General features: G+C 54.8%; 1 protein-coding gene across 1 annotated transcript; it reads right to left on the bottom strand.

Moving 5' to 3' along the window:
- Positions 1–5,832: 5,832 nt before the first annotated feature.
- On the bottom strand, positions 5,833–16,905 carry LOC114682967 (GRB2-related adapter protein-like). Its single transcript, XM_028857121.2, has 3 exons — positions 16,724–16,905; positions 9,931–10,028; positions 5,833–5,973 (listed from the first exon to the last, which is right to left on the bottom strand). Exons 1-3 carry the CDS (start codon positions 16,799–16,801, stop codon positions 5,847–5,849), a joined length of 303 nt encoding a protein of 100 aa, XP_028712954.1. The 5' UTR covers positions 16,802–16,905; the 3' UTR covers positions 5,833–5,846.

Here is a 16,905-nt window from a genome sequence, read left to right as displayed (position 1 = left end):
GCCTTGCTATTCACCTCTACCCACACAGTTATTGTCCACAGATAGGTGCTTCCCAATGCAGCTCTAACTTCTACCTGGCTGCTGCCCCTCCAGTGAGACCTACTCTCCTCCGCTTCATGTTCCCTGGCTTGAGTGCCTCACCTGCCCTACCAACCGGTTACCGTCTCCTCTTCACTATCCCCACGACTGCGGAGTGCCACACCAGAGGGCGAAGCCTGCCGACGGTGGATAGACCGAGGCCCCGTCCCCTTGGAGAAGCGCTACTATAGAATATTTAAGAATGCAAGGCAGTATCCCTATGGTCCCACGGAAAATCTTACCGATGTGAAGTTCTGCCACGCTCTCTACTGGAAACGCACCCTGTGGACTATAAAGAGCTGCTCATTGGATCACGAGGGCAAGATTGGCTATCATATATGGCACCCCTGCCGGTGAAGCCACCCGGGAAATCATGTCGCGGCCGATCGTGGAAGCCCCTATGATCACGCATAGACCCCTAACGATATCAGCATTAACAAAGGATGCCTCTCTCTAAGCCATATAAAGCCCCTCCCGCAGATTACGGAACGTTGTGAGTCTCGCATTCTCCGACACCATGTCAGATATTCCCTGATAAACTCAGACCTACCTCCTCTGAGAGTACTGACCTTCACACTCCTCAAGCAAGGTCCAGGGGTGTCAAGGCTTAGTCCCTGTGGGTCCCTTTATGAGGCAGCCATTCATTGCACACCACAAAACTCGACAGAGCGTTGAACTCTATACCGGTGCCCAGGAAACTGGCCAGAGCATGCGCTGGGGGTCCCACCAGCTCCAGAATGCCTTTCTAGTCATCACCAACGAGAGCTGTTAATCGCAGAAAAGGTGCCCTAAGAGGGCAACCAACTAGGTTGATCGCAAAATGCCCGGCCCTGTTCCAAGCAGAGTACACACACAGGTGAGAACTCACGAGCCTAAAGAAGCAGCAATCAGCAAAAATAAAGCAAGAGTGGAATAGACAAGAAACGCTCTTCCATTATACCTTATGGGAAGCGAGCCGGAGTGTCCACACGAGAGGAGAGAGGCTTCGTGCCAGGGTGTGCCACAACCCCCCCACCTCAGACAAAACGACAGCGTAGTTTCACAGTAGGCTAAGCAGTGGCATGCTAGGGGGGTGGACGAGTGGTCCACCCTTCTGGGCCTCCATGGGACTGTGCTGCATGTGATGAGTGTGCGGGTCAGCACAGGCCGATTTTGACGCTCACGTAGAAATCTAGCTTAAGAGGAGTGGCCCCTGTGAGCCTTCGAGTTTCCAGACGGGTCACGCCTCAGCTCTATACTCCCTGTGCTACAGATAGGAGGAGCTGTCTGGTTAGCGTCTCCCTGTGTTCCCCGGTGGGGACCCAGGGGCTCCGAGCACTGTCCAAATACGCATTGCTCCTCCGAAAGCCATCGTCACGAGCCTCGACAGGAGCTTGTGCCCCCGAGAGATTTGTTGCGATTGACTGCTCTTGGATCCCAGGGATGAGCTGCGGCGGAATAGGGTACGAGCGGGCCACAGAGTTCCCATGCTAGGAAGCTTGTACACACACGCCTGGGAAGGCCTGCGGGAAGATGTGTTCATGCGGCTGGGCGGACAAAATGCTGCACAGCACTGCCGGCTTGCTGTGTGAACACGTCTTTCGTCCCTTCTGCCGTTTATGCGTGTTGCCAGCTGAGGAGCGGTCCGACGCGCTTTCCTTGACACGTGGGGATCTGAGTCCCTCCTAGATGTCACCCACACCCCACACTAGAGCTCACCAGGACGCCAACCTCGATGATCCCAAAGCCCCAGAAGCTCGTTGCCGTTGATCCCTGGCAGAAAAGACGGTTGGGCAAATGCCCCCTGGACTTCTGTGGGGTTTTGCAGTATGCGCCTAAAGCAAGCTGCTCTGTTAACCTACACGCCACCTCAGCGTGTCAGAGGGTTTGCACCCCTTTGTCCGGCGTCCCGTCCTGGGGCGCTATATCTTGTGGACCGCTGAACCCAGCTGCGACTCCCCACAACAGCGGAAACTAATTGCTGAGAGCCTCGCCCAGGGGAGCGTCACGCCTGTTGTTCAAGAAAGCTCCGCACTCACCGTCTCTCTAAGGTCAGGGGCCCGATAACTAAGGGTCATTGCGGTGCATCCAAGTGTTTCCTGGCTCATAGTAAACACGAGCCACGCATCAGCAGCAGCAGCAGCAGCTGAGAGGGGAACTGAGGTTGGGTGGGCAGGAGCCCAGGCTCCCCGGTTCCCAGCTGGGGCTCACCCGGGGCAGGTCTGGGCACTCACTGCTCCGTCCACTGGGGAACAAGGGAGAGTACAGAGTCCTCACTGCAGCACACAGGGAGAAGAGAGCTGACCTGGAGAGGCCTACCAGGGCTTTGTGTTTCGGGAAATGGCCTGTCAGCACACTCGAGGTCAGCAGCAAGTTTCTCTCCCCTCCCAGGATCAGTTTCTTTCTTTCTTTTTTCTTTTCTTTTCTTTCTTTTCTTTTCTTTTTTTTTTTTTTTTTTTTTTTTGAGACAGGGTTTCTCTGTGTACCTTTGCACCTTTCCTAGATCTCTCTCTGTAGACCAGGCTGGCCTCGAACTCACAGAGATCCGCCTGGCTCTGCCTCCCGAGTGCTGGGATTAAAGGCGTGTGCCACCACCGCCCAGCCAGGATCGGTTTCTTTACCTATGCACTGGGATCTACAGCCCTGCCTCAGATTCTCCGGGCGCCATTATTTGCTGATCATGAGCTCTCCTCACCGTTCTAGCAGAATACAGGTATTTGGGGGACAAGGAGCCTTGTCCTATTTAGTGGTGGCCCCAGGGACAGGGCCTGGTTCACGGCAGGTGCTCTGTGTCCCACCAGTCTGGTAGTAGAGACAAGTGTGCACCAACTCCATGGCCGGAAGGGGAGGAAGTAAAACACCTTAACTGGGGACTATCTCCCGTCAGCCGTGACAGAAACGTCTCCAGTGGCCTGGAGAGCAGTAGTGAGGACAGTTAGGCAGACAGGTGCCAGCCAGTGGGTTCAAAGGGGTCAGCTCTCTGAACCTCGCCAGCGAACTAGCTGTGGCTATGGCAAAGCACAGCATCTAAAGCCCATAAAGCCACCTTGGACAGCTTTATGTGGTCTTGGCATGGACTTGTGGGAGACCCATGCCAGGGAGGGTGGACTCTCAGGTTGATCTCAGGGTCACAGGTTTAGATGTGGCCACCAAGAGAGGACCAGAGCCTGCCTGAACTTATACACCGGTCCCAGGCAAAGCCAGGGCGAGACCAGGGCTCCCAGCCTCCCCAGCCATTTGTCTTCCGGAAAGCCCTGGGCAAGGGCAACAGAGTCAAAAGTGGTCTCCCTCCAGGAGCACCTCCACCTCAGACTAGAGTTATGCAGTGTGCATCCAGAACACAGCTCTGTTCATACCAGTGTCTACAACACAGGATAACTTGCCTGCATTTAAGGGCTAGGAGGTGTCACAGCTGGGACTCACTGCCGTTCTGGGATCCTAACAGATACATGAGTCTGTCTCAGGGTGGAGATGGCCACCTGGTGGTCCCATATGCAATCACAGCCCCGAGCTGGGGAAGCATTGGCGGAGCCTAACATGGACGCTGGGCCAGGACTCCTTGGGAAGGGACTGTGGGGTGTGTGCCAGGGTTTCATTGAGCACCGCGCATTGGCCGAGCTCCCCCTACTGAAAAACTGCCCCAGAGCACTGCCGTCTCCCCTTCGATCAGGCATGATCCATCCAGATAGTCCTCAGTGTACAACCTCTGGATTGTCATACACGCTGTTCCCTCTGCCTGACACCCCCCAGCCCCTAGCAGAGCTCCCACACATGCCTAAGACCTGACAGCTGCCTCTCCTCCTCTTGGAGTGTGTCCTTTGTTTTTGGACTTCCTCCTGCACCTGCTCATGGTGGAAGTTCCGGGTCTATGTGTATCCCATCATACTCCCTGGCTCCTGTCCTTCTGCCCCTATTCCAGGGTGCCCACGTCAGGGCCACCTCCAAGATCTGCCAAGGCAGCCTGGGTCTCTGGGGAGCTCTAAAGGATGTGGTGGTGGATCAGCTTCCTCCCTGTTCCTTCTCTAGGTTTGATCTGTGTCTGGGTGCCCCTGCTTGGCTAGACGACCTTGGGACGTGGGGAAGCTTCCAGAAGTTACTGAGGGTGGCCTATCTGCCTGGTGGGTGTCACCCCTAGGAGTCACTTTCTGCCATGGCCTGCAGGGAGTCAAGGGGTGGGGATGTACAGGACAGCTTCAGGACCCTCCTGAGCAAACAGCGCCAGATGGGTAAGAAGACTTGGAGATGTGACGGACCCTCCTGGAGTAGCCAATGGCTGCTGCACTTTTGGGGTGGCTGATGAGCAGCTGCAGGAGACGGACCACGTGATTGTGGCCCAGGCTGTGCCCCCAGGGCCGTAGCTCCCCCACTGGGGTGGGTTTCAGAGCTCCCACAGGCCATCGGAGCGGAAGGAAGGGGCAGCAGTCCACAGAAGCAGCGGGGTCTTCTTCACACCGCCCTGATCCTCGGGATGCCTGCTGTGGAAATGCCACTGGCCAGAGGTCAAGCCCGGCCTGGGAGCAAGCGTCCTTGAAAAGCCACACACAGGCCACACCTTCCTCTGTCCCTTTAGCACAGTAGCCTGTCTCATTCCAGTGCTTCCGGAGCAGTGAGACAACAGAGCAGATCCAGCAGGTAGGTCTGCTGTCCTGAGCCATGTCGCCTCTCAGGCCTCCACAGCACTCTCCCCTAGCGCACTGAGCCCAGTCCGCGGCCTGCCTTCTCACAGCCCTTCCTTCTCACGGCCACCAGGGGGACCTGTTACGGAACCCCTCGTGGCTCCTTATTTCTCTGAGAGAACACCCAAGCTGTGTGCCAGGCTCTCGGCCATGGGGCCCCCCTGTCTTTGAGAGTGAGCCTGGCCCTGCCTTCGCTTCTGCTGCTCCCACCACCTGGCTTCAGGGTTCTAGCACAAGCCAGGGCATCCCACCCCGAGGCTTTGCACTGAAGCCGTCTCTGCCTGAAAGTCTAAAGTCTCCCTCGGCACTGGGCAGAAGAGTCAGTCCCTCCCAGCTCAGAGATCCCAGCCGCCTTCCCCGTTTAACCTCCTGATGCGTGTGTTCCCTCATTTCTGTCCCCACAGCGCGGCCACGTTCGTCCCCTTTAGCGTCATTTCCCAGTTCCCAGCCAGCCTGGCCCAACTTAGAAGCCAATAACCTGCCAGAGCTGGCAGCCAGGAGCTGACCCTGCCGCCCTCAGTCCTAGTCTGCTGGGCCAGGCTGAAGGGCTACAGTGCTCATCTTAATAAGCCACGCAGTTCCCAGTTCAGCAGCCGGGCCCTGTCTTATAAGGTGTGAGTTCCTCCCTCTGGGAGTAAACACTACATTCTGCTGCAAGTGTGCTGACGCGCTCATTCTTGCAGTGACCTAGTTCACCTCTGAGGAGACAGGCTCAGAGAGGTTAAATGGCTGGTCCCACGCCACACAGCCACGAGATGACAGTATCAGAATTAGAAGTGCCTGGCCCCGAGGTCTGTCCCCTCAACAGCATTGCCATAGAGGGGAACCCTGTCAGGAACTCTCCGGGCACCAGCCTGGGACACCGTCGGGCATCACTTCCCCTTCTAACTAGGAAGCCTCCACAGCTTGCTTGCTGCTCAGGCGGGAAGTCTGGCCTTCTTGGACTGGCCCCTGAGGGTACACCCGGTCTGCCCCCAGCACTTCCCTGTGCTTTTCAGGACTCAGACCACCGCTTGCTTCTGAGCCCTTTACCCAGCCAGTGGCCCTGCCAAGTCTGTGTCCCCTACCCCTTACCCCCCCCCCCTGAACCCCCCCCCTCCCCGATCCCGGAGCTCACTTCACAGAGACAGAGAACTGGCCAGGGGAGCTCTCGCTCTCCCGGATCAGGAAGGCTCCTAAGTGGTTCCGCTTCATCAGAATCTCTTCAGCCAGCTGCCGAGAAATCCTGCCCGAGTACCACCTGTGCAGAGAGGGGACCATGTCAGCAGGTGTCTGTCTGTTAGCGCTGGGCAGGGCTGGCCCTCTGTCCCTGGTATCCTCGTCTTATTTTTCACATGGGGGAAGTTGAGAAATGGGAAAGAAAACCACGGTCACACAGCAGAGGCCAAAAAGAGCGGAGACAACCTGTCCCTGCTGCTCCCTGCCAGGCCAGGCAAACCCACACCCAGGACAAACAAAAGCCAGGCTCCTGGGCGCCACCAGCCCGTACATCCCAGGCAGACTTGTAGAGGAAGAAGGTCTTTTTATTATTTTTTAAATTATATTATATATGTGTGATGGGGGTATATGCGCATGAGTCTAGAAGAGGGTGTAGATAGATCCCTTGGAGCTGGAGTCACAGGTGGTTGTCAGCTGCCTGATGTAGGCACTAGGAACGGAACATGGGTTTCCTGCAAGAGCAGTATGCACTCTTTTTTCTTGTTGTTTTGCAAGACAGGGTTTCTCTGTGTTGCTCTTGCTGCCTCGAAACCCATTCTATAGACCAGGCTGGCCTCGAACTCAGATCCACCTGCCTTTGCCTCCTGAGTACTGAGATTAAAGCCGTGTGCCACCACTGCTGTGTCAGGATGCGCTCTTAACCACTGAGGTAGTCTTGATTTTTTTTTTTACATTAAAATTTATTTATTTATGTGCAGGCACGCACCTATGCAGGAGTGCCCATACCACATCTATACAGGCCAGAGGACAACCTGTCAGTTCACTCCTTGCACCATTTGAGTCCTAGAGACTAAATTCAAGTTATCAGACTTGGCGGCAAGTGCCTTTAACCATTGAGGCATCTCACTGGCCAAGGACAGATTTTAAAAAGATAAAGGGTGTAAAACTGTGCTAGGGTGGGGGTCAGTGGTGGGATGCTGGCCTGGCGCACGTGAGGCTCCATGCTTGTCCTCACACCACAAAGAAATACGGATGACATCAATGCTAGTGTCCTCCTCCCCTGTGCCCCTCCCCAGGTAGGAGCAGATTGGGTACAGGACTGCATCTGCTAAGTCTTTGACTCACGAGGCAGGAGCAGACTCAATAGCCTGTCTAGCCAGCTGCTCTCAGTTTACTGACCCCAGGGCCTTGCATCAAGTCCTAGGCTAGCAGGCTGAGATCTAGAGAGGATTCCCTGGGAAGTGGGGGGTCCTCAGGAATGGGAGACTGCCTGCCACGCCTCGCTGTGACTCCCAAACCCACACATTGGAATCAGGTCTCTGTGATGACTGTTCTTGGTTGTCAGTTTGACTACATCTGGAATTAACTAAACCCCCCAAATAGAGGAAACACCTATGAGGGATTTTTGCTCAATTTGAAGTGGGAAGATCTACTTCTGATCCATATCCCTAATCTAGATCTTTGGAGCTGGGAAAACCCACCTTTAGTCTGGGCCATGCCTTCTGCTGGAAGCTTATATATAAGGACATGGAAGAAGGAAGCTTTTGCTCTCTGCCTGCTTGCTAGCAAGTTCATTCCTTCTGGCATTAGAGCCTACTTTGGGATTCCAGCATAGACTGAAGACCAGTTGAGACATCCATCCTCGTGGACTGAACAACTACTGGATTCTTGGACTTTGCATTCATAGCCAGCCATTGTTGGATTAATTGGACCATAGCCTGTTCTAATAAATCACACACACACACACACACACACACACACACACACACACACACACAAACACACACACACACAGATAGAAAGAGAGAGAGAGAGAGAAAGGGAGGATGGGGGGGAGATTCATGCTATAAATTCTGTTACTCTAGAGAACCCTGATTAATATAGTCTCCAAACAGCAGAGGTTGGGACAGCTGGGGTGACAGGGTCATAGGGGACGGGATCTAGGAGACTGTGAGTCATAGAGGAAAGGGTTCGTGTGCATGAAGGACAGGGACACTCACTTCCTGGAGTTCTAACACTCAGTTCTCTTCACTCCTCCTTTGACTACAACATTTGCTTCTTCTTCTTCTTCTTTTTTTTTTTTTTTTTTTTTTTTTGGTGGCTGTCCTGGATCTCGCTCTGTAGACCAGGCTGGCCTCGAACTCACAGAGATCCGCCTGGCTCTGCCTCCCGAGTGCTAGGATTAAAGGCGTGCGCCACCACCGCTTGGCCATGTTGCTTCTTGTACTGATGTGGAAACTGAAACTCGGGGAGGCCTGAGGTCTCCTGAGAGGCTGCTTAGCATGTCTGAGGTTCACCGCCGCCCACACACAGCTGCTCTCACTCACAGGCTTTCTGTCCCTCTCTGCAGGCTCATGAAGAGCCTCGACCATCTAGCTGCAATCCCAGCCTGCCTCTTGCTGGCTAAGTGATCCTGGATAAACCACCCAGTCTCTGTTGCCTCTACTGGTCGGTAAGACGGTGTTAATAGTTCCTACTTAGGCACAGTTGGGCAGCTGGAGGAACAGCTACCCGGAGGCGTTTCCAGCTGCCATTATGATAACATGGGCATTCCCTACCTCCCACACATCCCTGGGCCTGTCTCTGTCTTCCCTGGCAAACTTCTATTCCAACCTGGAGGCCCAGGGGCCTATGCTTTTCCTGAGAAGCCACCCCCCCAGCCCCAGTCACCTCACTACCCTTCAGCTCCACTGAGAGTACAGTGGCTTCAGAGAAAGAGGGAATCCTGGGGCTCAGGGAAAAAGTGGCATAGGCCTTCTAGGATTACAGCCCTCGCTCTGCACCCCCACATTCAGGGCCTTCACATCCAAGAGGGGATGTCCCCCAACAGCTGTTTCGGCTAGGGCAGGGCCTAAGAGTACCAAACTGGCCTAAGATTACTCAGCAGGCTCCTTAGGATCTGGCTAACACCTGATCATGACCCTGCCTGGTCTAAGTACAGGTGACCAGAGCTGCCCTCCAGGCCACCAGAGTCTTGGGTTCCTTGACTCTGAGTACCCTGTTGGACCCTCCTTCTTCCTGGCCTCCATGACAGCCTGACCCTGGACTTCAGCCCTTGCAATTCCTCTCCCAGCTCTGGGTCAGGGCTGCTCAGCCGTTCAGGCTCTCCATCCCGCCTTCCGGCCTTTGCCTGACATCCTCCCTGAGGTCACCCAGGTGACCCCAACCTTAGCTCGGCATGCCTCAGACTTGGCTTGGCTAACACCTGAGCTACATGCTTTTCTCTCTTTCCCTGTGTCCTCCTTCAGCTGCCTCTGGGTGGGGGTGTGCCTGGCAGGAAGGCCTGGGACCCAGCAGAGTGGTTGGGGATGGGGACCCCAAACAGGCCATGTTCGGCACAGGAAGCCGGAGGTGGCAGCAGTTTTGGAAACAAGCAGAAAAAAGACAAAGAGGAAATACCCTTTGGGCCCCACCCTTCACCTCCTCCCCTTGCTCCCAGACACACAGCTCCCACCTGCTGATTGAGCCCCCCCACTCCCATCCAGGCACTCCCATGGCTCAGCACCTGAGGCTCTTCCTGGCTTCCTCCCACTTTCTGCCTTCCCCTGAAAATGCCATAAGCCACTGCCTTTGCCTACACATCTGTACATTGTCTATACAGCCAACTCCTATACACCCCCCAGGTCTCACTCATTGCCACCCTTCAGAGAGGTACCCTAACGCTGCCTGCCTTTCCACATGATCTTTCTGTGCCCCGTGTCTCCCACAGTTCTGATCCCTCTGTCTCTGTGTCTGGCTCCCTGGAACCAGAACAATGACCCAGATGCCATTTAAGGTATATCCGGCTGGTGTTCAAGGACTTTTTGGCTGTCCAGACATTCTGAGATGCTTCACGCCACCTCCTAAGACCCTGACCTAGGTCCCAGGCCCGAGACATCTGGGCCAGACTGTACTCCTAGCCTCCCCCAAGCCCCCGCTGGCCAGTGTCCATCTCCTCAGGCTGTGCTGTACCCAGGGCCATCCCAAGCAGCTTGGCTCTGGCAGGGCATGGTGGGGTTGCATGGCCTCCAGGTGGATAGGGGGAGTGGTGACTACTCACGGGTGTGGCTTTACACGGATGTAGTTCTTGGGAACAAAACCCTCGGCTCCTCGGAGCTCCGCCTTGTACCAGTTCTGGTCATCTTCCATGTTCAGGATCTGTAGGCAGGAGCAACATGGCCACTTAGCCACCCGCTGATGCCCTGCTGTCTGCAGCGGTTCCCAGGCCTTTCACAGAGGGCAGAGCCCTGGATGAGGACCTGTTGCATCCCACAGGCCAAGGCAGCCTGCAGGCAGGCAGATGGTCATCTACAGGAGGCCTGTGCCTCCTGGTGAGGCCACCTAACCCATGCAGGGTTATGGTTATGGCATGGGGCACCACGGCCTCTATGCCCTACCATTCAGACCCCCAGGGTGCCCCAGGGGCCTCAGGGAAAGGGAGTAGACTTGTGGTCCTTAGCTCTTTTGATTACAGGAGCCCAGAGCAGCCAATCAATGACCACTGAGGTGTGACATGAAGTTGGAGGCTTCCAGAGGAGTCGGCGAGTCCCAACAGGTGGCTAGATTGGGTCACATGCATTTAGTGTTTGGGATGACCGTGAGGGTCAGGAGGAATATGGGAACAGACAAAAGAGCCCGTGTTCTGATGAAGCCAGTTCCCAGGTTCTGGCCCAGATGCTTGGATCCCATAGACACTCTCCAGCAAGCCTGCATGGTCTTGTCACCCCAGGTGGACTAGCCTGAAGTGGACAGAGAGTCACTGTGTCACCCACTAAAAGGGTGGGAAGCAGGCCTGGGGAGGGGACAGCACACTTCATCCCGTGGGTACATTTGCCCTGTGTTCCCCCAGTTCTCAAGCAGCTTGAGGAAGCTGACGTCACCGAGCGCTGTTTCACAGACAGGTGCAGAGAAGGAGCGAACTCGGCCAATCCGGCACAGCATACAGCTGGCCTGGGCCTTTGGAAACGCTGGTCTTGGAGGCTTTGGCCCACTGCTGGCTTTCACCCCCACTCTACTCCTGCTTTGTACCTGGAGCCAAGCCTGAGACTCCTCTCTGGTTAGGAGCCACAGCAGAGCTGGCTCCCCCCCCCCCCGTCCCCCCCCCCCCCCGTGCCCCGCACCAGAGTGATAGAAACAGGCACGCAGACGTGTTTAAGTATGATCCCAAGTGAGAAGCACCCAGAAGGCTGCTGGGCTTGTGCTTCAGTTCAGGCCTGAGTCCCCCTGGGAGGCACTGGAGCCAGACTGAACTTTTCCTTCCTTCCTGGCCTGAACAAGGTCAGCAGCGCTGGGCAGACGGAAGCAGGTAGCTGGCTCAGGACCACTTTCACTCAAAATGAAACAAAATTCCCCACCCCCAATGTGGCCACAGCTGGAGCTAGCAGCCCTAGCTGGCGCTCTTGAGCTCTGACTGCTGCTGCTGTCCTAGTCTGTTGCATGGGCACAGCTGTGGCCAGCACCATGCAATGTCTTAGGCTGTAGTACCCATGTGACCACTGTGCCTGTAACCTCTGCCATGTGCTGTTCTGCTTCCAGTAGTCTCTACGGAGACCAGAGATGCTGCTACGCTTACCTTGCTGAATTCTTACTGCTGATGGAGCCCCAGACCTATGGAGCTTTGGGGATTCCCCCCAGAGAACTCACTTCAGGGTAGCAATGCTTCCCAGGTCAAGCAGAGAGCCGGTCTGCCCCAGCACTAGCCCTACCTGCCGCCGCTGGTCTTCCTACTGTCCGCAGATGCGGTCACTGACAGCTCTTTACTGCGTACCCACTGGGTGCAGACAGTGAAGGAGTCCTAGAGATGCAGGAGTAATAGGAACCTGTGCGCCAGGGGCGGTAGTGCTGTGAGGAAGCGAGGAGACAAAGGAACAGCCGCTTCGTGCAGTGGGGAGAGCCGTGGGAACTAGCGTTTGGACAAGGAGCGGCCAAAGGGGCACACAGAGTGGCACACAGAGGAGATGCCCCCGTTTACAAGAGGGAACCAGCTAGTTTGGTGGCCCAGGCTTGTCACCCCAGCTTAGAAGGCTGAGGCAGGAAAAAGAGAAAGAAAGAAAGGAAGGAAGAAAGAAAGAAGAAACCAATGGTGAAAAGCTAGGGGGAATGGTAGAGGGTAGAAGGAATAGGGGAATAGCCAGGGCAAAGGCTCTGAGATGGACCCAACTTTGTCCCTTAAAAGGAGGCTAGCAGGTCTGGCTGTGGGCTAGAGGCAGGGAGAGCAGCATGTACGGAAGAGCACTGCGCTAGCTCCATGCCCAGAGGAGAGGGGCTTGGGAGCGAGAAGAGGTGCTCAGATTCAAGGTAAGAGTCCGAGTTGGAAGGACCCGGGGCAGGCTGCTAAGATACACGATTGCCATCTGCTTCCCAGGCGGCTGTCTGTCTGGGTCTCTGGGGCAAGCTAATCATGGAGAGACTCTCTCTGTGTGTGTGTGTGTGTGTGTGTGTGTGTGTGTGTGTGTGTGTGAGAGAGAGAGAGAGAGAGAGAGAGAGAGAGAGAGAGAGAGAGAGAGAAGATGTGCCATGCTCTTTCTCCAGCAAACAGTGGCAGGTGCTATCTACTTGTAAGCACTGCCTGCCAAAGCGGACCTTCGTCCCTGATAAGAGTCACCCAGGGCCACATGTCCTGAGCTAGCCTACAGGCCACGGGGTTTCCACCTAGATTTACTGAGCAGCACCTACAAGCTGGAACCACTTGGCCTGACATGGTAACACCCACCAGAGCCCGAGGGGAGGGGCTGGACAGCTGCACACAGTGTAGCCCTGGCCAGAGAGGAAGTACAGCTGCAGTAAACATGTCTGTAATGTTTTGAAGTTACAGACAGCAGGGGGAGACTCCAGTGAGGTGGCGAAGTACTCTGAGGTCAGATTCAAAGCAATGCCAAAAAATCTCAGAATGAAGATACTGAATAATCTCTAACGCAATATATTAACAAATATATATTAACAAATCGAAATCGTTAGGAAGTCTAGATGTGTGGTGGTCAGTACTAATATAGCAATCCAGTTCATCATAACCACAGCTGGCTGCTGGCAGCTGGCTGCCTCCGTGGGGATACACCCTTTCATCTGTACAGTTTCCCGCCAGTCCAAAGCATAGCTGGTGAAAATCGATACAAACCCAGAGGTAGGTGTTTGCCTAGTATACACAAGGTCCTGAGTTCACCCCTGGCCTGCAAGAGAAAAGGGGCGGGCTGTAGTGCATGAGCCTCTATTCCCGCACTGAGGAGGTGGGGCAGGAGGATCACTGTAGGTTTGAGGCTAGCCTGGGCTACATAGTGAATTCAAGGCTGCCTGGGCCTCACAGGGAGACCTTGTCTCAAAAACCAGAAAGAGGTCCAGGGAGAGAGCTCAGCAGATAAAGGTGCTTGTTACCAAGCTTGACGACCTAGGTTCAGTCCCTGGACCCACATGGTCGCAAGAGAGAACTGACTCCCCTAAGCTGTTCTCTGACTTCTACAAGTACCCTGTGGCACCTGCACCGCCCCGCACCTCCCCCCCCCCCCAATAAATAAGTATACTTTTACCAAAAGGAAGAAAACAAGCCAATTAACAAAAAGAATGTGACTTTGCACGGGAACAGTCCTGACAATTGTGCACCCTCAGTGATTTCTGGTGCTCTGGGGTGAGGAGGATGGGTTTCCTCCCAATCCCCACCCGGCTGGTGCTGACTTCTTACGCAGAGCGCAGAGCGGTAGGACTACACCCTCAAGCTCCCGAGGGCTGGGGTCACTGGCTGTGCTTCCACGCCCACTCCGGTTTACTTCTGTATCTAATATGTGCTGCGTCCACCACCCGAGCACCAGCTGCCTGGAAGCGCAACCCTGCCTGCCTGGCTGTCTGCTTTCTGACCATTAGCTGGAGTCTAGACCAGGACCTGAGACCTGCCAGATGCTCCAGAGTCCTGGCTGATGGAAGAAAGGTGTCTGTCTGGCTGGCTATGAAGGGAGTTTCTGGGCCATACAGCAGATTGTTTTATTCTCTCATTTATTCGTTTTGAGACAGGACTCTCAATGGTCCAGGCAAGCTCCTAGGCTCAAGTAATCCTCCTGCTTCAACACCGCGAGTGCTACAGGAACATGCCACCAAGGCCCAATGCAAACACTGAAAGCTTTTTATATGTTTCCCGGATGTCCATCTGTCACTTCACCCATCTGCCACCCCACAAGGAAGTACACACCTCTCCACGCTCCCAACCACCTTGGAGGTTTTGTTTGTTCGGTTGTTTTTTTTTTTCAAAAGGAAGTTTTTAAAGTAAAGTCCTGGCCATGGTGGTGAACACGTTTAGTTACAGCACTCTGGAGGGAGAGGCAGAGGAAGGCAGGTCTCTGGGTTCCAGGCCAGCCAGGGCTACATAGCGATGTTCTGTCTCAAAACAGTAAATTAATTAAAATACAGTGAAGTCATGCAGAGTGGGCAGTGGACACCAGTCACACAGTGTCTGTCATTGATGCTTCTGGGCAGCTACCTGCTCACATGGTTTCTGGGGCAAGTTTCTGTTTGTGTCCCTTGTCTGGTTTTCCATTTGTGACTATATATATATATTGGTGTATGTGTGTGTATGTGTACTTTCTAAGAGCTCTTTAAAGCCGGATGTGGTGTCTGACGCCTTCAAGTCCAGCAATGGGGGAGGCAGAAGCAGGCTGACCTCTGAGTTCAAGGCCCACCTGGTCTACATAGTGAGCTCCAGAACAGCCAGCGCTACATAGTGAGACCCTGTCTCAAAAAAACAAGACGAAAGAGCTCTTTACACACTGTCGTCGTTTGGGTCATGAAGCTCTTTCTTAGCCTGAGCCCCCTTTGCGTCTTTTCGGCTCGCCCGACAGGCCCGGACTCCTCCCTCCCTCTCCCTCTTTTGTCAACTCTTCCAACAGGTCAAGGTCCCGCCTCAGGGCTTTTGAGAGAGCTGTGTCGGCAGAGCGGGTGCTCGCTCTTCCCCAGGCTCTTTGCACGGCCAGTTCTTTTGCGCCCGGGTTTCCACACAAACCCTCCCAACAGCAAACCTCCCCAGCCCCCAGGCTCCTGCCACCCTGCCTGTGCCCGAAGCTTGGCTGAGTAGCCCAGTGCTTGTCAAATGAATAAAGGGGGAAGCAGCCCCCCCCAAGGTCTGCCGACTACCCGTAGCCCCCTGAGCGTGACAGGAGCCTCTTCTGCTTTCTCTTCATCCCCTCACTGAAAGTTGACTGTGCTTCCAGGTCCCCATTCCCATGGGCTTCTTCGGGCAGATGGACTCCCCACCCCCATCCCCACCCCGGTTTCTCAGTAGACTCTTTTTTTTTCAGAGCCGAGGACCGCATCCAGGGCCTTGTGCTTGCTAGGCAAGCGCTCTATCACTGAGCTAAATCCCTACCCCCCTCAGTAGACTCTTAGCAAGTGATTCTCTGCTCATCTTGGGAGTCTGTGAAGGAGGAGGCTGTCAGTTTTCACAGAATTACCCACCAGGGACCTCCCTGGGTCCTCTGAGTCTGGGCCAGAATCGTCTCCACAGCATTCCTACTTCCTGTGGGCCACTTCCCCTCCAGCCTCAAGTGTGTGTGAGGACATCCCCCAGGCCGATCTCTAGAGTAGCTGAGGCCTATGAAGTAATCTTGGATCTGCACAGAGTCCCCCCCACCCCCACTTCCAGGCCCCTCCCAGGCCAAAGTGGTTGAGTGCACGAGGACCCAGGGCCAACAGCTTAGGTAGCTACAGATGCCAGCACCCAGCCTTGGAGAAGGGGCTGCCACAAATACATGTGGCTGCTTTAGACTCATACCAACCTTTGAACCCCAGCTTAGAGCTTCAGACACCCAAGCGACTGAACAAAGGCCCAAGAGTTAAAGCGATGGTGGTCGAGACGCCACTCCACGCTAAGGACGTGCAGATACCTCCCCACGCCACGATTCACTGCAGCCAGGCAATGGTCTTCCACACCCAGGAGCTCTACACTGAGCCTGGGTCCCATGCACAGGATGGTTCAAAAAGGCTGTCCCCATGCTTGAATCTTGGGGCCAGACTCAGGATGGTAGCCACCTAGCCCTGTGCCTGCTGCTGCAGTGTGTCACTGGAAGGGCCATGGAGGGCACAGGATGGGCTATTAGCATTCCAGGACCCACGATCGAGCGTGACCACTCCCCAGCTCTTGACTGTGGCTCCTGGAAGGGCCATGGAGGGCGCAGGATGGGCTATTAGCATTCCAGGGCCCACGATCGAGCGTGACCACTCCCCAGATCTTGACTGTGGCTCCTGGGCTCTCGCATGGCACGCAAATGTCCAAGTAAGGACATTCCTACTAGAAGTTTCACACATTCATACGTCTAACAACGTGGAAGGCCACCATTTCCATCCAGAGGGGCCCAGGTGAGAGCAAATGACGTCTGTCATTCTGTTTTCCTTTTCCCCACATGACTGCGAGACATTTAAATCCCAGATCTTCTAGCCCCGTTAGGTTAGGATGTCTGTTTATTCTGGACCACCTCTCTCACACGCACATGGTCTCTCTCTCTCTCTCTCTCTCTCTCTCTCTCTCTCTCTCACACACACACACACACACACACACACACACACACACACACACCCTCTCTCCGTAGCTCTCATCCTATTACTCATCTCAAAACCTTTTAAACTTTTTGTTTTAACTTAGAAAACTGGGCATTGAACAAACTCCTATCAAGCACTATGGCCGCTGCCTCAAACTCTCACAAGGACCCCAAAGGAAGAACCACTAATACTATTCCCATTTCCTAGATGGGGAAACTGAGGTGGGCAGAAGTGGCTGAACTGAGCCTGTCCCTCATAGCCCAGACTCCCAGAGCCATCCTGGGCCCTGATTCCAACCCCATCCCCATTAGTCCCCTCAGCCTGGCTCCAGCCCTCTGTACCTTGAGTGTGTCCCCCTTGTTGAAGGCCAGCTCGTCACTCTCTGTGGCCTGGAAGCTGTACAGGGCCACGGACTCCATCCCACTGTCCCTGGGCTTCAGCCGAGGACCCAGCAGACACTTCCTGCTTCCTGCGGTTGAGGACCACTTCCTTTGTTTTGAGTGTTTGTTCTTTTGAAGCTGGA

Source organism: Peromyscus leucopus, chromosome 8b (assembly GCF_004664715.2).
Source record: "Peromyscus leucopus breed LL Stock chromosome 8b, UCI_PerLeu_2.1, whole genome shotgun sequence".
NCBI lineage: Eukaryota > Metazoa > Chordata > Mammalia > Rodentia > Cricetidae > Peromyscus > Peromyscus leucopus.
This window is presented reverse-complemented; position numbering and strand designations above follow the sequence as displayed.

Excerpts from the sequence above, each read along its gene's own strand:
- LOC114682967 (XM_028857121.2), bottom strand. The coding sequence starts at position 16,801 with ATGGAGTCCGTGGCCCTGTACAGCTTCCAGGCCACAGAGAGTGACGAG. Across the intron at positions 10,029-16,723 it reads ACAAGGGGGACACACTCAAG|ATCCTGAACATGGAAGATGA; the intron begins GTACAGAGGGCT and ends TCCTGCCTACAG. Across the intron at positions 5,974-9,930 it reads ATCCGTGTAAAGCCACACCC|GTGGTACTCGGGCAGGATTT; the intron begins GTGAGTAGTCAC and ends CTCTCTGCACAG.